Here is a 20,782-nt window from a genome sequence, read left to right on the forward strand (position 1 = left end):
ATATATATATACTTAAGTTAATTTTGCATTGACTTAAATACTGCAGTAAGTTTTAGCATCAATTTCCTAACAGTAGTAAAAACACTCATTTTGTAGACTGGCCCATTTCAGAATAATATGTATATGTGTGAAAATTAAACATATATTTGCCAAAACCAATGAGTGACTAGAACCATAGACTTTTTATAAAAATAGACGTAGTCACCGAAAGTGAAGCTAATGCGGAAGTGCCTGACACCTGTATTCTCCGGAGTCACCAGCAGAGGGCAACTCTACTGGTTGCAAAAAGAAAGTCTGTTTCTATAGAAATTGAACCTACTTCGCATTTTACCTAAAACGTCTGTAAACATATTTCACAAGGACTTTATATACTGTCCGGCATGATGTCCATTTTTTAAAATTATAGTCTCATTTGGAGTGAAATAGACAATAAAGCGCGGTATGCATTGGGGGGCGTGGATGCCATGTGATTGACAGCAGGAACCGTCCAATAGGTACGTGGCAACAGGTGTAGGTGCTATGCTAAACTCAAGACATTCAAAACAGCACAAACTAATGGGTGACGTGGAGGAGGGTTGTTGCCACATGACGAGAGCAGGAGAAAAAATGATGATGACTTGGTGCAGAATCTCAGAGGACTGTTTCCAGCATCTTGTGGGATCGATGCCGCGAAGAAGAACTGAGGTTACTTTGAGAGCAAAGGGAAGTACATGGTGTTCCTAATAAAGTGCTCCAGTGTTTATCTGTCCAAGGTCATCCACCACTTATACCTCATCCCTAGAACTACGTCCCTGCTCCTTCAGAGATACACAATATCCCGTGTACAACAACAACAACTCCTAAAACTCCCACTTGATCCCAAAGGGCTTTTGAACACTAGATTTAATCATTCCCAGCAACACTGCTAAATAATGAGTAAAGTAACAATTAAATTATTTTATTTGTTTTCCTTTAATTTGTGAAGTGGCCCTGGGGTGCCTTGAAGGACACCGTATAAACTGTTGTTATTCTTATTTACTGTAAGTTATTGTAAATAATATCAACTTTAGCAGCTTGTAGTTCGCTAAACCGCCTGTCGATGGCAGCACCGAGTCGACAATGTCTCTCCGGCACCCACGCAATTTCTCACGAAGAAGAAGTAGAAGGAAACATCCACAGACCAACCAAGCCGTTGCTAGCTGGCTAGCTAGCTAGCAGACAACATAAACACTGGCGCATCTTTGCGGAGAGATTGTTTAGCTTTTTGTTTTCGTCTGCCGCAGTTTATTGCAAATCAAGTAGAACTGGACGCGTTGCGCTCCGCCATGTTTGTTTGGATCTGGGATTTACCAAGGCCGTGAAGTTTGTCCCTGCTAACAGATGGTAAGACAGTAGGTTTGGCTAGCTAGCAAGCTAGTTAGCATCGTCCCATCGCAGAGGTATTTCAGTTGGGATGATTTAAAACAGATGACGTTATCATGTCGCAGATTCCTTCTGACGAGGTTATTCCGTCTCTTTGTGATTTGTTTTGTGGAAACGTTACAATGTCCGAGCAGCAGGACGATCCGTTTCCCGTTGTATCAACAGAATTAGACCCAGAAAAAAAAACCCCATCACATTGTTGTTGTTGTTTTGCTTGTTCTCAAATACAGGAACCGGATTTATTTCTGTAACTGTCGGGACTTTCTGTTTGGTTCTGTTTATGGATTATTGTCTTATTGTGTGTTTGTGTGTGTGTTTGGCCTCCAGCTCCCAGTTTTCTCTGTAGTGACCGAGCTGTCCACTGGGGGGCGGTGCTGTCTGTGCAAAAGTTTATTATAATATGTGAATTCATATTCTGTATGATGATGAACACGGTTCCTGTACCTGACTCGCGAAATTCTTTTGGGCCCATTAGAAAATTAGAAATTAAAAAGCTAGATTTCTTTTTTTGAATTGAGTTTGGTGTCATTCTTTTAACGTGTAAGTTTTGTTATATTATATTTTTTCTTATGGAAAGAACTCAAAGTGACCATGAATTGATCCAACTGCCAGTCATTGCTTGTGTTCTGTGCGGAAAGTCAAAATTAACAGATCTGTTATTAATTAATCTGATGAATATTTTCCTTATAATTCAATCAGTCGTTTGGAATTTGTAATGTCAGTTGTGAAGATGTGGGACCTCTTCGAGTGTCTTGTCCGATAACCAAACCGAGAACCACAAGCAGCAGAATGGTTTATGGGAAATGTATTCATTAATAATAATAATAATAATCTTTATTTATGTAGCAGCTTTAAAGACGGAGTTTACAAAGTGCTTTGGCAGACATTACATGAAAGCAAATAAATCCGAATAAAATAACATAGAATAAAAGCAATAGGACATAAAATAAATAAATGGATGAATAAAAGTTTTCAAATGTATTATTGCCGTCTCTCCACGCAGCCCATGATTCAGCTGGAGAAACCGGTGCTGACTGGCACCATGCCAGTGGTGTGGCCCACCATCCTCGACCTGGGGAGGGACGAGTGCAAAAGAATCCTCCGTAAACTGGGTAAGATCAAACTGAGCTGCTAAAAAAACAAAACAACAACAATTAGAAAAGGATCTTAACGTGTGTGTGTGTGTGTGTGTGTGTGTGTGTGTGTGTGTTCCCCCCCAGAGCTGGAGGCGTACGCCGGGGTCATCAGCGCCCTGCGAGCACAGGGAGACCTGACGAAGGACAAGAAGGACCTCCTGGGAGAACTCACCAAAATCCTCGGGTAATAGTTTCCCCTCCACACACATTCTATAAAACCTCGGACGACTTTGACTAACAATTTCTGCAGTTTGTTAGTTGTTGTTTTTTTAAACACAAACGTGAAAATTTTCCTCAGCATCTCGACGGAGCGGCACCGTGCAGAAGTTCGCAGGGCCGTGAATGACGAGCGCCTCGCAACCATCGCCTATCAGTGAGTGAATAACTGTAATCTGCAGTACATCAGGTGGAGAAACATGGCAAATGGAATAACTAGTGTTCAGTTCACTTGAATTGTAGTTTAAAAAAAAAAACAGTGACCGAAGAAACTAAACGGTTGTGTAACATCTTTGTCCAGCATGTCCGGTCCCAACAGCTCGTCCGAATGGTCCATCGAGGGACGCCGGCTCGTCCCCCTGCTGCCGAGGCTTGTCCCTCAGACGGCGTTCACCGTCACTGCTAACGCCGTGGCGGGCGCCACGGCTAATCAGAACGCCTCCCTCCTGTTGCCGGCTGAAACGGGAAACAAAGAAGGTGAGCCGGAGAAACGCTTTGGACCGAGGGTGTCCTTGAAACAGACTATTAGACATTTAAATGACCTATTTAAATTTCTTCCCCCTGCAGTGGTCGTATGTTACTCCTACACGAGCACCACCTGCACCTCCACCAGCGCCACATCGACCAGCGGCGCCATTGGAGCGACGGTGAAATCCCCGCGGCCGCCCAGCCCCTCGTCCAACGTGGTGGTGCTGCCGAGTGGGAGCACCGTCTACGTAAAGAGTGAGTTTCAACACACACGCCCCGAGTCGGAACCACTGTTGCCCAGGCGATATCCTGATCCCCTGCCCCCCAATTTTTTCCTCGCAGGTGTAAGTTGCTCCGATGAAGACGAGAAGCCGCGCAAGCGGAGGCGGACCAACTCGTCCAGCTCGTCGCCGGTGATGCTGAAGGAGGTTTCCAAAGCGCCGCCGCCACCGCCGATGTCCAAGAGCATCACGGTGCCGGTGAGCGGCAGCCCCAAGATGAGCAACATCATGCAGAGCATCGCGAACTCGCTGCCGCCTCACTTGTCGCCCGTCAAGATCACCTTCACCAAGCCGACCATCCAGACCACCAATACCACCACGCAGAAGGTGAGCGCCACTCCAACACACTTCTTTCTCACACGCACACGGCTCCGGAGTTTTGAAATATCTTTCCCCGTTCTGACCAGGTGATCATCGTGACGACTTCCCCGAGCTCCAACTTCGTGCCGAACATCCTGTCCAAGTCTCACGCGCACAACCACGCCGCCCTCTCCAAGCTGGCCTCCACCTCCATGCTGACCGCGGCCACCCAGAAGCAGACGGTGGTGTTCCCCGCCAGCTCCGGCCCGTCCACCGTCCCCAACACGGTCGCCGTGACCAGCGTGGTCTCGTGTTCTCCCTCGGTCGTCATGTCGACCGTCGCACCGTGTAAGGCCTTCCTAGCAACCAGCATATAACCAGGTTCCCTTTAATGCAAACGGAATATGTCTCAGGCGTCACTGTTCTCTGTGTTGCAGCCGCTTCCTCGGCTGCGGTGAAGGTCGCCTCGGCCCGACTCCCTTCGCCCAAGACCCTGATGGGCTCGCCAACTCAGATCCTGGCCCAGTTCCCCAAGCAGCAGTCGCCCAAGCAGATGCAGCACGGCTCGGCTCTAGGAGCCGCCGGCGTCGTCCCAGCCCAGAGCGGCACCGCTTCGCCCGGCACCAAGCCCACCATCCAGATCAAACAGGAGTCCGGTGAGGACACGCGACATCACCCTTCTTACTTCTTCATCTGTCTTTCTTTCTTTTTTTAAATTTAATTTAAATTCTCTGTATGTACTTTTTTGACTAAACAAACGTGTGTTTGTTGTGCGCACATGCAGGAGTGAAGATCATCACTCAGCAGGTTCAGCCCAGCAAGATCCTGCCCAAGCCGTCGTCGGTGGGTCTGTCCAGCAGCAGCTCCTCCCCCATCATGGTCGTCAGCAGCAACGGCGCCATCATGACCACCAAACTGGTCACGCAGCCCACATGTGGGTGACGAGAGGCTCTTTTGTCACTTTACACCCTGAGAAATTTAATCTAGTCCCTTTCGGCGACTCACCGCCGTACAGTATTCAAAAACTACCCATGTGCAGTATCCTGGTCTGGCTATTAAATAGTGAAACTACGTTTCTGTCCGCAGCCGCTCAGACCACCTACACGAGACCGACCGTTGGCCCCAACATCGGTGCGCGGATATCGGCCTCCAGTGGCGGCACCACCTACGTGAAGACGACCAGCGGCAGCATCATCACCGTCGTGCCCAAGTCGCTGGCCACGCTGGGCGGGAAAATCATCAGCAGCAACATCGTGTCCGGTGAGTCCACAACGTCCGTATCAAACCCCGCCTCTGCCAGACAGGGACGGTTCTGTCAGTGGAGGTTTTGATTAAGTGTTGTTGCCCCCCCTCCCTCCTCCGCCCTCCACAGGCACGACGACGAAGATCACGACCATCCCCATGACGTCTAAGCCAAATGTCATCGTGGTTCAGAAGACGACGGGGAAAGGAGCGACCATCCAGGGGCTGCCGGGCAAGAATGTGGTCACCACACTCCTAAATGCCGGGGTCAGTCAAACACCACGGGTGATCTTTCAGCGCAGCGGTTTGAGATTAGAGCTGCAACAGTTAATCCATTAGTAATCAAATACTAAATTAATCGCCAACTATTTAGATAATCAATTGTGAACAAAACAAAACACCAGCTTGAGGTTTTGAGAAACACAATCAACATTTTGATGTTGATGAGTTAGTGTTAAAGCTACAGTGATTATTATTTGGCGGCATCTGGTGGTGAAGTTGCAAACCGCAACCAACTGAGCCAGATTATGAATGAATGATTTTTAGAGCAGAATAACCTATAAAAAGAAACTGTTTTCACAAACTGTCTTTTAATCTTTAAACCAAACGATGTTTTAAATTTCATTGTGATGGTTTTATATAGATTTGAATCCAGATTGTCGTCACACACGAGTTCACAAACATCTACGGCACGTCATTGTCTTTTTCTTCTACTTCTTCTTCTTCTTCTTCTTCCTCGCTGCTGTTTGTGAGTCTGACATGTCAAACCCTGTGTTGCCGCTTCGTCAGGGTGAGAAGAGCTTACAGGCCGTTCAGGGGAGCAAACCCGCCATCATCACCTCCTCCAGGCCCATCACCAAGATGATCGTCACCCAGCCCAAAGGCCTGAGCGCTGGGTCCACCGCCACCAAGATCATCCCCACCAAGATCGTCTACGGCCAGCAGGGCAAGACGCAGGTGAGGACACCAGCTGATCGGAAGCTTCTACGATTATTTTCCTTTATTATTGTGTTATTCCAACAATCAGTTTTTTTTAACTACCACTTGGTGCCCAATTGTCAGACATTAATATAATATATACTTTAAAGGGGCATTAATTAGTATTTTTTATATATTAATTATATTTTTCGGGGGAAAAACATTTTTTTGTACAGGAAAACAATTTATTTTAGGCAAAAAAAAAAGTTACTCTTTTTTTTTTAAACAAAAAACAATTTCTTTTTTTCTCGTTCGGGGGAAAAAATCCCAACAAACAACAAAGCAAGGGACTAGTTTTCTCCAAAAGTCGCTTACTGCCCCTTTAAATGCCTTAAGAATTGTTTACAACAGAAATATGATTATTCCCAAACATCACATGGATATTCTTGTGACCTGCCGAGTCACACGGAGAAACTTCAACTTTCAGAAGAGTTCGTGGTTTCTGAGGAGTTTATTGTGAATTTCTTCAGTAGCGTGATTTGTTTCTCTGAAGAAGGGAACAAACGATTGATGGACTGATTCATGCATCTCCCGTCTCGCTCTGTCATCTGAGTCGTGGATCTGTCGACACCTGTGTAAGAGGCGTGTTCCAGAGAAATGAGAGCCCTGTGATTAAAACACATCCCTTTAAACAGAAGAGAGAAGAATGCCCCTTCTATCGGCTGAACAACGTTTAACCCTTCCTCTTCCTCCCTTCACTTCCCTCATTTCAGGTAGAGGAATGACTCTGTGATCTCTGAATTCAACACTTGATATTTTCAATCACTGATTTTCAGTTCATTTTCTACTTGAATGTTCACACATTCATATTAAAAAAATTCACATTTTAAAATTCAAATCATATCCATTTTTTGAGTTGCTCAAATTCAGATCCCAGAATCTGGTGTTGAGAATTTTATTTATTTAAACGTCCTGAGTTCAGGTGGGGTTTTTTTTTAAACTTACTCTGAAATGGGAAATTTATATGATTTAAATGTTATAACCTAAATTTTTTGTAATTATGAAATTGTGAACATCGAAAAACAAAAGTGAAAATCAGGCAAAAGATTTACTTAGTAGAAATTCAATGCCTTTTAAATTTCAAAGCCGGATGAGACCGATTTTTGCTTCCATATTTAGACACTTGTTAAAAGATGCTGTGACGTTAAGATGCTTTGGGACGTTTTTATTGATCTTGTGATATGAGCCGTAAACTGAGAAGTTATTAGTTGTGACCCCCCTTCATCTTTAAAGTAGCACCAGTTTTTATCGGTACCTGTCGGCGTCTTGGACTTCCACCTAGAACCCGACGGATTTATCAGTTGACCGACGTGAATCTTTCATAGACACGTTGTTATCTGCATTTATGTTTGCTCATATCCAGCGTTGACCGTCGGCCTGTTAAGTGAAACCAGATGCCACCGTCTGTTTTTGGTTCCTGGGGAATTTTTTAATGAGGAAGCCGAACAAAGAGCCATTGGTTCTGTAGAAATTCTAGTATTTATTTTCTGACATAACCCTCTGATGAGCGACGATGAACTTGTGTCATGTTATATTTTTAGTGGGTAAATTCCATTATGCTAGTTTCAAGATGTCTTCTTTTTTTTTCTTCGCTGAGCTTTGAAGAAAAGTTTGTAGCTTTCGACCTTAACGAAGGTCACGACGTCGTAATAACACAGAGTTTTGTTTCCTCGTGTTCTTTCTCACACAGTGTTGTTGTGTCAGTGTAACACTCGTCGACCAAACATAGTCTCAATTACAATTTTTGCATTTTGACGTCAAAGAGGAAACTGAGGTCAGGAGCTCAGCTGGTTTTACATGACATACGCGAGGAGCAGTGTATATTGTGGTCAACGCCCACAGTGACGGTCGGCGGTGCAGTTTCAGTGGAACCACAAAGTCGATCACACAAAACGGCAACAACACTTTCAGCACCAAAAGTTATCAAACACTTTCCAGTGACGAAAATGTGTTTTACCTGGTGACAGGTCCGACCTGCTCAGTGAACATGCAGATGAGTCAGAGGAGTTGGTGACACGGCAAAGCAGATGTGGAAATATGACTCAGTTATTGATTCATATTCTTGAAGATGACGACCTCAGCTGATGTTGTCTCGCAGAATCAGCAGTTTCAACCCGATTGTCTTTGTACGCGGGGGTTTTTTCGTAGAAAGATTCTGGAGAAGCTTTAGAAAAAAAACAGAAATTATGATTTCATTTTTAAAAATACATATATGTCTACATTTATATTAGATTTAGATTCAGATTAAGATTACTTAATCATGAAGCTGATCTAAACTACGCCCAAACTTCAAATTATTGCTGTGTAATTGTAAGAAATACGTATTCAGACCATATCAATACCCTTCAACATTCTTTATGGTCATTGTAGGAAAACAACGACAGAGCAGATCATCTCTCGTGGAGCGACTAGATTAATAAATACAATAAAATAAGGCAATAAAAAGATGGAGAGTATAAATGTGCACATGGTGCAGCTACACAGTTACGAGTTCAGCATTCCTGGATTCAGATTAATGAACAGCCGCCGCAAGTCCACTTCCCCTTTACTTCTAACTTTTATATATTCTTGATAATGTGAAATTGTGAAATTGTGAAAGATGAGAATCACACTTCTTCCCACTTTGTTCGTTTCTCCGTGTTTCTCTCGCTCCAGGTTCTCATCAAGCCCAAGCCGGTCTTCCAGACGGCGGTGCTGAGCGAACACACGCGGCAGCTGGTCACCGAGACGCTGCAGCAGGTGACCCGCGCCGCAGAGGCGGGTCAGGCTCACGCCTCCGGCTCGGACGGGTCGGCAAAGGACGAGGTTCACGCCGGCTTCACTGAGACCAGCGGCTTCGCCGGTGAGGCCGCGGCGCTCAGCGTTTCCTGCGCTCATCCCTTTTTCTCCACGTGTTTTTTAAAACATTAAATGATCCCCGTCTCCCGTCGTTCCCTCAGAGCCGCAGCCTGTAGTGCACCTGGTGTCCTCCAGGGAGCAGGATTGGACCGAGCAGGAAGTGGCCGTGGAGTCCAGCCCCACCATCATCTATCAGGAGGTGTCAGGTGGGGAAGCCCAGTCGGCGACGTCCACGATCAAAGCTCTGCTGGAGCTGCAGCAGACGACCGGTGAGCCGCAGTGTCACGGAAACCCCTTAAAGGGACGGGACGGGTGGGAGTTCTCACCCGTCCACACGCGGAATACTGCACATATGTAAAGTCAAGCATATTATTCCTGCAGGATCCAAATCAATGTACTCGCAAAACAAAACGACAACAAACAGAATCTTTTCAGTTGTTTAGCTTCTCACCTTTAATTCTTCTTCACTTTCCTCTGAAAAAGAAAACTTAAACCTTTATTTAATAGCTGCCGTCAACCAAAACATTAATGGAATCTTTACCCTCTGGAAGTTTGACAAACCGTCCGTTCACAGTGAGGATGTGGCTTTTTTTCTCGCCTGAGGCTCGTGGACTTTACAAACCCGTAGAACTGGGTCGACGAGTCGTCGGGCAGAGCTATGAGGAAAATTTCCGCGGAATCACCTGAAGTCTCGAAAGAGACAGTTGTGGTGTAGGTCATGAAACACAAATTCATTATTGTCCACTCGCTGTTAACTCCTAAAAATCAGGGAATTCTCGAGTCATGTCTCTTTTAGTTCCTTCAGCTGCAGAGAGAACAGTTTGAGTTTTTCTATAATCTCATATGTATCATGTATTTTTTAACCATAATTTGTTAAGAAGCATCCGTTTTGTTTTTTTATGTGCTCCCATTTTTATGTTCTATCCTGCTGTTTTCCAGCTGTTCTGATCAATTCAGGTTACGTGCATGTCCTCAGTCGCGTCACACTCACGGTAATTTAACTCGTCCCCTTCGCCTCCTCATGAGACTTTTAATGTGAAACATTTTAGTTGTTTTTACGTTCAGTGTTTCTCCTCATAACTCACACTGTGTGTCGTTGATTTCCTTCCCCCAGGGAGCAAATCATATTTTTCTTTCTAGTTTGAAACCTGCGTCGTTTACATCGATATTCACCAGAGTGATACTAGTGATCATAACGTGACAAGAACAGTCAAATTAGAAACTGCTGGATCTAAGTGTGGTCCTCCCCCAGCAGTGAGGGAGAAGGGCGAGTCCAGGCCGCGGCAGCACACCATCGACCTGAGCCAGCTGGCCGTGCCCATCCAGCTGGCCCCGGACAAGAAGCCCGGCCCCGAGTCCCCGAGGCCCTCCGCCACCGAGGCCGAGCCCAGCAGCAGCGAGTACATCGCCACAGGTACGTCACATGACGCGACTAATGACTCGGGGCACTTCCTCATTTACTTGGAGAAGCTCATCATTACACTTTTCAGTGGAAGGAACTAAGATTCACACGGAAACCTCATATTTGGACCTGGCGAGACGCACGGTTCTCTGTTTGGTGCTTTGCCCTTTTATTTGATGTGACGATCGTCTGACAGTCTGACTGTGTACCCCCCCCCCCCCCCCCCCGCAGGTAAAGGCGGCAGAGTGGGCGTGTCCCCGGAGGACGCCGCCGCCACCTACAAACCAGCAGCCGCCGTCTCCTCGGCAGCCGCAGCTTCACACGTCGGCCACACGGTGAGCACGCTGACTTCAGCAGCCTGGGAACCCAGAGGTATTCTGGGAGCTCGTTTAAATCTTCTCCGCCACACTCGCCGTCTGGATTTGCTCCACTGAGAAGTGATTTCCCATCGGCAGAAAACTCACCCGTCCAATCACAACCGATTATCTGATAATGGGCGGGGTTTTATACCGTGACGCAGATTCTTGAATATCTGATTATCAGAACAAAAAGTGTTCCGTCTTAATGTCATGAGCTTGTCGTGTTGTCGTTTTCCTCCGTCCCTCATTACTCGTCTGCCTCTGTGACCGTTTCAGCCGCCCGAGAGTAAAACCGTGTTGGAGGTTGGCGAGCTGGAAGGCGACACCTTGGACCCGCAGACCGGTTTGTTCTACCGCTCCACCCAACTAGCTGTCGACCCCGTGAAGCAAACCACCCACTCCGCTGTCGCTCAGCCGCCGCCGCCGCCGCCTTCGAGCCAGGCGGAGGCCGAGCCGAGGCGGCACAGTTTCCCCTCCACGCAGGCGGCCCCACCGCCTGTGCCGCAGTCTCAGTCGCTGCCACCACCGCCGCCGCAACTCCAGAGCAAACCTCAGCTGAGCCAACCCTCCTCCTCTTCCTCCTCCGCCGCCGCCTTACCCTCCACTCCTCCCCTGACCAAGAAACTACCTAAACTACGGGAGCAGATTCAGCCCAAACCACAGACGTTAACCCAGAGCCCCAAAGACAGACCGCCGCCCGCGCCGGCCACACAGGCCGTGGCGAAGCTCGCCGCTCCGACCGCACCCGTCAAGCACCCGGTGACGCCGCAGCTCCCGAAGCTCCAGCAAGCGCCCACGTCCCACCACAGGCCCCTGCACACGCCCATGTCCCACCCTCCGCCGCTGCAGGCGCACCACCCGGTCGGCACGGAGAAGACGGCGTCCAGCCAGGTGAGCGGTTTGACGCAGAGCAGCCCTTTTGTTTTGTTTCTTAAGACTGATGAGAAGAAGAAAGACGTTGATTCATAGTTTTATCTCCTCGGGCTGCAGATGTTTTCTGTCTCTGTGGTTTTATTTCTGACAACAAGTCAAACACCTTCATCATGTTCAGACATACAGACTTAACAATCAATAAATCCTGACTGATGTATAGTTGTAATAAAACGATACATGTTGCAGCCCTAATATCTTTTGCATAGCGTTCGTATCGCCCTGACACTTGGACGTAAATTATATTAATCGGACTAACAGTAATAAAAGTTTTAAAGTCAGACTGAAGTTAAATTGCTTGTTTGTACAGCAAACATCTGCTCGATAAATCCCCTTTTGAGAAAAATGTGTAACGCGAGCTCTCCGTCCGAGGAGCTGGAAAAACTTGTTTCTGTTCAACCGACTGAAGATTCCGTGTCTGTCAAAACCTACAGACACGAAAAACGCGTCTCGTCGAACAAACCAATCAAACTTTCACGGGGGAAAAGGGAGCTGTTGTTGTCTCGGTCTTGAATCCGCCCCTTTGTCTGGGTCAGGCCCAACATTCACTGGCTCCTGTCTCGTCTCATGTCTCGTCCTTCCTCCGAGTTCCGTGGAATTTTATTTTTTTTTTCCGGAAAAACCTGCTGACGTACCTGCTCGTCTTCTCTCTGCCTCTTCGCTGCTGTCAATCAAACGCTGACCGGGACAGAGAAGGAGTGCAGGGCTGCAACTAACGATGCTTTTCATTATCAATTAATCTGTCGATTATTTTCTCGATTAATCGATTAGTTGCTGGTTCATAGAATGGTGAAAAATGTCCGAAAACCCCTGACATCATGTTTTGTTTTGTCCACACACCAAAGATATTCAGGTCACTTAAATATTCCCATTTAAGGAGCTGAAATCAGATCATTTTGACATTTTTTTAATTAAACTACCAATTAATCGATTATCAAAATAGTGGCCGTTTAATTTACTAATCGATTAATCAATACTGTTGCAGCCCTAAAGGAGTGTTGCCATATATTTCCTCTAATTCCTTTTTTCTTTTGTTTGATATTACAAAAACTTTGACAGATTAAAAACACTTACATTTTTCGAATGAAGAAAGAGGAATGACCAAAAGGGATTTCAGTAACAGTTCTCTATTTATTCCCTATCTTCCCCGCAGCAGCCGATCATCACGCAGAGCGCCACCGTCACCAAGATCACCTTCGGCGGCTCCCACCACCCGTCGCCGGTCTTCAGCAGCAGCGGCGAGGCGGCGGCCAAGCTGGTCCCCGAGTCGAGCTCGGGGCCGCCGTCAGGGGACAAGCCCTCGGTGTCGGACATCCTGAAGATCTCCATGATGGAGGCGGAGATCGACCCGAGCACGGAGCCCATGGTGGTGGACTCCTCCAGCGACTGCGGCCCCCTGGGCAAAGCCCTGGAGGTGCGGGCCGTGTCCGGCACGCTGGACTCAGGCCAGTTCATCAGCAGCTCCGGCGGCGGCGCCACGCATCGCTCCCACGCGAAGCCGCCGCAGTTCGGCTGCATGCCGGGCCTCGCGGCGCAGAGGAGCAAAGAAGACCTGGAGGTTATCGAGGTAAGAAGGTCATTACATCATCAAGTCATAAGATACAGAGCTCGATGTACAGATCTTAACGACAGTGAGTTCAGTGAACTGCGCTGGAATGTGGTCGAACCAAAGACTGTAAATAAAGATGGACGACGCGTCACCACTTCCTCCCCAAAAACTAAGATAAAATATCGCGGACACGGACGCCGCCATTTTGCGCTTCTGCCGTCATTTGGAGTCAGAGTCTGTGCCGCAGTGATCGTCCTGTTGATAGACGAGCTCGACCAATCGCGAGTCAGTCTCAGCTGTCAATCATGACATTTTCACCAAATTAAATAACTAATTAAAACCGAACTCAACGGAAGAATTAACACTTTTGTCTGTAACACATTCGTGAACATAAATCGTGTGATGAGAACGAGCTGAAATGACAAAAACATATTTTAGAAAAACTTATTTGGGGGGTACAGTATGTCCGAGGCCGACAACACGATAAGAATGAGGTTGCTCGTTGGTTCGTATCACGACGTCTCCTAGGATTCCAAAGATGGCGGACAAGCGACGTAACATTAATCGTGCGTTTAACTTCGATCTCTTTAGGTTTTTTTTAAAACCCATTAAAATGAGGAATATATTGGTTTTAAAAACAAATAATCACTCAATCTTTTATAACGTCAACATAGGTTCCTCTCTTCTTTTAATTATTTCCGCAAACTACTGTCGGAGGAAAGAGAAAAGTCCGGAGCAAAAGGTGCCAATAATGCGCCTGTTGCGTTAAAAGCGAAGGAAACGGAAGTACGAATCTACTGTACAACCAATCACGTAGCCGTCCCTTATTATGTTGTCACCGCAGCCAGAGCTCATATTTGGATTGGTCCATTTCCCATCTGCTAACACGGAGGAGGCGGGGCTTATGACCCATACTGCAGCCAGACACCAGGGGGCGATCAATATGTTTTGGCTTCACTTTTAAGGGAGCCGTCACGTCGGCCATCTTTATTTACAGTCTGTGGGTAGAGCGGTGCTCAGTGAGGGTAAATCAAATATTTTTTTTACATTTGATGATGATGAAATGTTTTTCCCGTGGCCCTGTAGTCAGTTCACCAGTTAGTTCACTGGCGCACCACGTCTGCCTGTGTGTGACCCAGCTGAGAACGTGGACTGACTGGAACCCCCTTCGTGTGACCTACTAACGTGCAGGTGATTCCCCAGTACTCCATCCTGCCGGACTCCAGCCAGTCCAACGTGGTGGTGGAGCCCAGCGGCTTCCTGGAGATCACCAACTACACCAGCCAGCAGCTGGAGGAGGACAGCCCCATGGAGCAGGAGGTGGACAGCAGCAACGACGAGGCCTCGGCGGCGGCCAGCCCGCCCGACCGGCCGTAGTCCACGGGGGTTCGAACGGAGAAGACGCAAAAAAGGATTTGTCAGATGAAACTGGCCTGAACACTTTCAGTCGTGTAAAATATTAGTTTGTTCATAATAAACCTAGTTTTGTTTTTCTTCCCCACAACTAATGGCACATGTGGGTTTAATTGCCAGCGAGACGCGCTGGTCGTAAAACGTGGGAGTGAGTGAAAGGTTTTTACTTTGGGTTTAGTCCCAGACAGTTGGACGACAGCTCGATTGTTTCCGGTTGACGTTGTTACTTACAGGAACGTAGCGAGACATTTACACATTTATAAACACATTACTTGGAATTTCAAAAAAAGGTTTCTACCGGACCCGAGGTCGTCCAGTGTTTCAAAACATGTTTCCCAATAACATATTTTTCCAGAAAGTGACTTTCTATCATCAGATGAACCTTGTGGTTGTGAAATCTCCCCAAACGCTTATGGGATTCACCTTTTTTCGGGAAGAGAAGAACAAAGCTGGAGCGGATTGAACCGGAGAGAAAGAGTCCTGGAGGACGGATCGAGTCCAACGTGTGTGTTACTGCTCCTTTTTAAGTGTAATGTAAAAAAAACCACAAAAAAACGTGGAATTAAAGCTACGTACCTTTTTGTTTTTTTGGAAGATATATTCAAGAGTTCAAAGAGTTGCCGTGGAAATGATGTACGAATCTGCGTAGTGTGTTTTAAGCTATGCATTTGTTTTATACCTTTTCAAACTAGACAACTTGTTGAGAGAAATCATGTAATAATCTGCACAATAAACCGGCTGAGTAGAACGTGTCCCTTCATATCTAATATGTTTGTTAGTTTGAAACAAAAGGAACGTTCACATGTGTTCGCAGCCGAGTCACACGTATTATATTTACGTTCAGTTTTTAAAACTTTGAGCGCTGTAGTTTTTTAGTCAACAACACTCAAACAGGAGGAAATTGTGTTGAATTTGTTTAAGCAGGGACTATTTTTTTAAGCAGCGCATTAATACACATTTGGCTCAGTTGGTGATTGTTCCCAGCAGCAGGAAGGTGAACGTGCCACAGACTCGACCTTAACCACTGTGGCAGTGGCGCCGTCAAGGGGGGGCCAGGGGGGGCCGCGATCTTTTACATTGGGTACTATTCATTTAAATCAATTAAGCATATTTTTATAATAGTTAAATAGTATAGTTAGGTCTAAGTACAATAATAAATACAAACAAATGCCGCCATATATACAAGAGCAGCAGAATTATCGTTATTATTTATCTGATATTTTACATTGGGTAATATGCATTTAAATGAATGAAGTATATTTTTATAATAGTTCAAAAGTAAAGTTAGGTAAGTGTCACAGGTTTGAAGGAGCAGAACCCAAATGAAAGTATGAAGGGAAAAAAAGTATTTAATAACTAAGGTAACAAAAAACAGACTTAAATAAACAAAATCCAACTCTACAAACCTCAAATCCAAAACTCAAAAAATAAACTTCAACGGCATAATAGGTTTTGGTGTTGACACCCCTCGTTCCTCTGTAGCGTTCATTACGTACATGCTAGTTGTTATTCAGGGACGATCCTGTGGACGTGGAACAGTTAAACTAAAAACATTACAAATCTAGTTAAGTCACAGTTATCAATGTTTTTACTGTTTGACTATAATGTGATATTTTAACTTAAAGAGAATCTTAAAGAGGCTAACACAGCTCTGGTGTCCCTAGTGGCTCCAGGTGGTATGACTGTTTGGTCTCTGTCGTAAAGACGGTCGGATAAGTTGGCTGGTCGTGTTACTTATCGATCTGGTAGAAAGAAAACCATCAGTGGTTCACTCTTATTGTTTTATTTCCTTTTTCCATCACTCCTCTTTCGCCTGCATTTGTTCCTCCGTCAGCCGGATTCTTTTTCTCTTGTGAGGTTGAACTGTTTCTTGGATTCGCTGTTTTCTAACTTGTTTTGGGTTTTACCGAAATCAAGTCCTAAGTTTTTTGCCAAAGAGTTTTTTTTCCGTTTCCGCTTGAAACAACTGCACCGCTCTCAAACTATAACCTAAACTCTAATATGATGTGAAATACATACATCAGGGTTTATAAGGTGTCATGAGCTGGACATGTTTAACCATCATATACATACGTACTTACACTTGGCCTGAAATCTGCTCAGGCAGCAATCCCCCTCCCCCCGAAAAAAACTGTCTGGAATTGATGCTGGCTCCTACTGGGAAATATAAAAACATATTTATTGCGTTGAAAAGAATCATCCGAGCCAGGTTTCATGTGCGTCGGACTCGGTGCCGTGGCGTTGGGAGTTTTTCTGCTGCTTCTCCACACTTGTAAAACAAAACCTTACTGCACACGTTCCCCTGGTAAAGAGTCCAGCTCCACGCTGGCTCGTTTCCCCCTCGTGTTGAAAGTGATCCGCGGGGCTCCTGGGGGCTCGGATCCATCCTGCCGAGTGCTGATTGGCTGGCCTCGACCCGAAAACATGTGGCTCTGCTTAGGAGCGTGCTGACTTACCGTCCTCCCTCCGCCCTGCACCCCTGCTTGGATAATGGTGTCGAGGTCCCGCAGGATGAAACAGTTTGCTCCGCTGACTCACCTGACTGAAAAACAACCAGAGAGCACCAGTCTGTATCACCGTGGGGTTTTAGGAACGATCTGAGAAGTGAAAAAGTGAAATATCGCACGATTCCACAGATATTCATGTTCCCCAGAGGATAAGTGCTGATAAGATAAGATGTACCTGTACCCTGTAGGGAGTATCGGTGAGAGAGGAAGAGGTAGCAAGAGATAAAATAAGATAGAGGTATTATGTACAATTTGTAGCCGGGACAACTTCAACTGCGTGGAGAACAATCATCTGGGAATAATCGCTGATATTTTATATGGTGCCAAGATATGGGCCAGATTCATGCGAGTCGCTGTGGTTTCCAGCTGCGTACTGTCAATGTGACGTCAGAGTCACGGACTTCTCAGTGAGCGCCGAACCTCTCCTGCTTTATAATATGAAAAGTGTTTGATAACCTAACAGAGGTACAGCAGTTGCCTCACGTTCACCATTAACTGTTGTCCAGGGAAGTTTAACCCCAAGACTGTGTTTTCGAGTGGTCTCCAGAGGGATGGAGGCAGTAGATGAATAAAAACCTCCGTGCTCTCGTTACTGTACAATGTACGACAAGTCCCTTGTGTGCACGTGTCACGTTTTCACCCCCGTCCGCGGGAGCACGCAAAAGAAAACGCCTCAACAGATTCCCATGGAACTTGGCGGAAGGATGAGATGTGGGCCAAGAAAGAACCCCTACAACTTTGGCTTGGATTCGGACAAAGGGGCGAATCCAGGATGACATTTTAACCAATTTCCCAGGATTCATGGATCTCGATGGGAAACAACTCCATCATATTTAGGGGACTGATATCATGAGTGTGTGTGATTTGGTGCGGCCTCATTGGATTTAAGGCCTAGATGGACCTTGGCGGCGGTTTGAGTCCTGCTGAGTGTCATCGGGGTTGCTCAAAAATTGCGGAATAGATTTCCATTGAATTCTTTGGGGAGGCGTGGACACGACACAGGGAAGAACCCACCTAAGTTTGGGGCGGATTCGGATTAAACAGGCCGATCCAGGAAAACCTTTTTCCCGTTTTCTTTTATAACTCGAGCTCCAAGTTACATTGGCACCAACCGTTCCATCGTTCTGAAGGCCAGCATCCCGCCGGAGGTACATTCTCGGCCGACGGACGTTTCGGCGGATGCAGACCTCTGGGTCGCGATGCTGTCATCTGAGACGCTTCGCCGGCCGCTCGTCAGTTCAGTGGAAAAAAACCGCTGACGAAACTTTTTAGATGAGTGTCGAAACCTTCTCGAAGAAACCAAACAAGTGCAGCTGCTTTTCTCTCAGAGCGGAGACATTCGGTGACATGTCTCCGATGACTAAGACTCTGGGTTGCGTTGCACCAGGAGACGGAGTGTTTTGGTTTGTCTGTTTGCATTTGTTCTGAACTGTGAAAGTGAGTTGAACCCTGTAGGGAAGACGATGGGTGTAAAGCGCCGGGTTAGGAGTTTCCTCCGACACGTCTGTCATTTATCACGGGGGCCGGAGCAGCATTCCTTCAGCTTGAGTTTACATGATTTCATGTATTTATGCCCTTTAGTCAGAGTGAGTCCAGACGAGTCCTCGGAATATTTCTCTCCGTCTTTCTCAGACACTGGTTCCTCTCATCTAAAAAAGGAATTGTCTCAACAGAAACAAAGGTTTTCTTTTCATAAAAAACCCCAGGAAAAACATTTTTCCAAGGGTTGATCGCGTGTCACCGACGACACAATGTGTTCGTGATTGTGACCAATCGTGTTTGTCGGAAATCGGAGCTCTTTTGAACCATTGTGGTTCAGTGTCGAGACGCAAACTTGAACTGGAACATGTCGGTTGAAAAGAGGATTCTTTGTTGGACCCGAGGTGTCGAAAGTCAGACGGCGATAATTAAAACTGCCTCCGCCAAAAGGAGGTTTTGTTTGTACCCGTGTTTGTTCGTATAAATCAAGTGTCCACCCGTCGTGACGCCACCCGTCGGTTTGTGAGCTGCAGCCTCCAGTTGCGTATTTTGTCCAGCGCCATGTTGGTTTTTTTGAAATTGGACGTAGAATTTGGGGGTGTGGTCTGACTGAGAGCTCGTCCCCTGCGCCCCCACCTACACCTGCAACCGTGCACCCATTGGACGGTGCCAGCTGTCAATCACTCTCCAGTAAATGGACCTCACGCTGTATTGAAGAAGATTTGAAACCAGAGATTGAACCATAAACTCCTCAAATCTAGACATAAAACATATTTTAGTCATTTGGGTGAACCTTCCCTTTAAAACCAGTAAAACCTCGGTCTACCTTCTGAGAAACAAACTTTCACAATCCTGCCGAGCTGCCAGACAGACTTACGTTGTCCTCTTTCCGAACATCGGTCGATAAATAAACTCTTCGCCGTGTGTGTGTGTGTGTGTGTGGACAATAAAAAATGGGGAATTCTGGATGATATTGTGTGTATCTCGCCGCCATGTGCCCAAAGGTTTGTCCTGCTCATAAAACAAACTGAATCATCCTGTGCTCTCAGACATAATGTTGTTGGACAGACCTCAAAGCGAGGAGAGTAAATGTGCCTCTGATTTCTTTTGGCAGTAACAGCAGATGCAGGAAGTTTGATACCATTGTCCTGTGTGTGTCCCGAGTGTGTGTACTGAGTGTGTGTCCCGAGTGTGTGTACTGAGTGTGTGTCCCGAGTGTGTGTACAGAGTGTGTGTCCCGAGTGTGTGTCCTGAGTGTGTGTCCCGAGTGTGTGTACTGAGTGTGTGTCCCGAGTGTGTGTACAGAATGTGTGTACTGAGTGTGTGTCCAGAGTGTGTGTGTCCCGAGTGTGTGTACTGAGTGTGTGTCCCGAGTGTGTGTACAGAGTGTGTGTCCCGAGTGTGTGTCCTGAGTGTGTGTCCCGAGTGTGTGTCCCGAGTGTGTGTACTGAGTGTGTGTCCCGAGTGTGTGTACTGAGTGTGTCCAGAGTGTGTGTCCTGAGTGTGTGTCCCGAGTGTGTGTCCTGAGTGTGAGTACAGAGTGTGTGTACTGAGTGTGTGTCCAGAGTGTGTGTGTCCCGAGTGTGTGTACTGAGTGTGTGTCCCGAGTGTGTGTACAGAGTGTGTGTCCCGAGTGTGTGTCCTGAGTGTGTGTCCCGAGTGTGTGTCCCGAGTGTGTGTACTGAGTGTGTGTCCCGAGTGTGTGTACTGAGTGTGTGTCCCGAGTGTGTGTACTGAGTGTGTCCAGAGTGTGTGTGTCCCGAGTGTGTGTCCTGAGTGTGTGTCCCGAGTGTGTGTCCTGAGTGTGAGTCCAGAGTGTGTCCCAAGTGTGTGTGTACTGAGTGTGTGTCCCGAGTGTGTGTCCTGAGTGTGTGTACCGAGTGTGTGTCCCGAGTGTGTGTCCCGAGTGTGTGTCCCGAGTGTGTTTCCTGAGTGTGTGTCCCGAGTGTGTGTCCTGAGAGTGTGTGTCCCGAGTGTGTGTCCTGAGTGTGTGTCCCGAGTGTGTGTGTCCCGAGTTTGTGTCCCGAGTGTGTGTCCCGAGTGTGTGTCCTGAGAGTGTGTGTCCTGAGTGTGTGTCCTGAGTGTGTGTCCCGAGTGTGTGTCCTGAGTGTGTGTCCCGAGTGTTTGTCCCAAGTGTGTGTGTCCCGAGTGTGTGTCCTGACTGTGTGTGTCTCGAATGTGTGTGTCTCGAATGTTTGTGTCCCGAGTGTGTGTCCCGAGTGTGTGTCCCGGGTGTGTGTTTCCTGAGAGTGTGTTGTCTGCGGGTCTACGCCGGTTTAACAC

At 46.8% G+C, this 20,782-nt stretch overlaps 1 protein-coding gene across 6 annotated transcripts; it reads left to right on the forward strand.

Moving 5' to 3' along the window:
- Positions 1–1,128: 1,128 nt before the first annotated feature.
- emsy (EMSY transcriptional repressor, BRCA2 interacting) lies at positions 1,129–15,261 on the forward strand. Of its 6 annotated transcripts, none has more exons than XM_035626005.2 (20): positions 1,129–1,362; positions 2,405–2,513; positions 2,622–2,721; positions 2,836–2,910; positions 3,055–3,230; positions 3,321–3,476; positions 3,564–3,829; positions 3,910–4,150; positions 4,240–4,458; positions 4,587–4,736; positions 4,889–5,062; positions 5,175–5,311; positions 5,834–6,001; positions 8,678–8,864; positions 8,962–9,129; positions 10,113–10,274; positions 10,494–10,597; positions 10,898–11,512; positions 12,708–13,118; positions 14,292–15,261. In XM_035626005.2, the coding sequence occupies exons 1-20, from the start codon at positions 1,360–1,362 to the stop codon at positions 14,475–14,477; spliced, it is 3,807 nt and encodes a 1,268-aa protein (XP_035481898.2). In that variant the 5' UTR covers positions 1,129–1,359; the 3' UTR covers positions 14,478–15,261. The 6 variants fall into 6 exon arrangements, with proteins under 6 accessions (XP_035481898.2, XP_035481896.2, XP_035481900.2 ...); XM_035626003.2 differs by having other exon boundaries at positions 1,130–1,362; positions 12,705–13,118; XM_035626007.2 differs by having other exon boundaries at positions 1,130–1,362; positions 12,705–13,118; positions 14,304–15,261.
- Positions 15,262–20,782: the final 5,521 nt, after the last annotated feature.

Source organism: Scophthalmus maximus, chromosome 2, assembly GCF_022379125.1.
Source record: "Scophthalmus maximus strain ysfricsl-2021 chromosome 2, ASM2237912v1, whole genome shotgun sequence".
In the NCBI taxonomy this organism is placed as follows: domain Eukaryota; kingdom Metazoa; phylum Chordata; class Actinopteri; order Pleuronectiformes; family Scophthalmidae; genus Scophthalmus; species Scophthalmus maximus.

What these genes read in the sequence shown, in the direction of transcription:
- emsy (XM_035626003.2), top strand. An exon ending in CATGTCGACCGTCGCACCGT is followed by an intron (nt 4,151 to 4,239) that starts GTAAGGCCTTCC and finishes TCTGTGTTGCAG; the next exon opens with CCGCTTCCTCGGCTGCGGTG. An exon ending in ACTGGTCACGCAGCCCACAT is followed by an intron (nt 4,737 to 4,888) that starts GTGGGTGACGAG and finishes TTCTGTCCGCAG; the next exon opens with CCGCTCAGACCACCTACACG.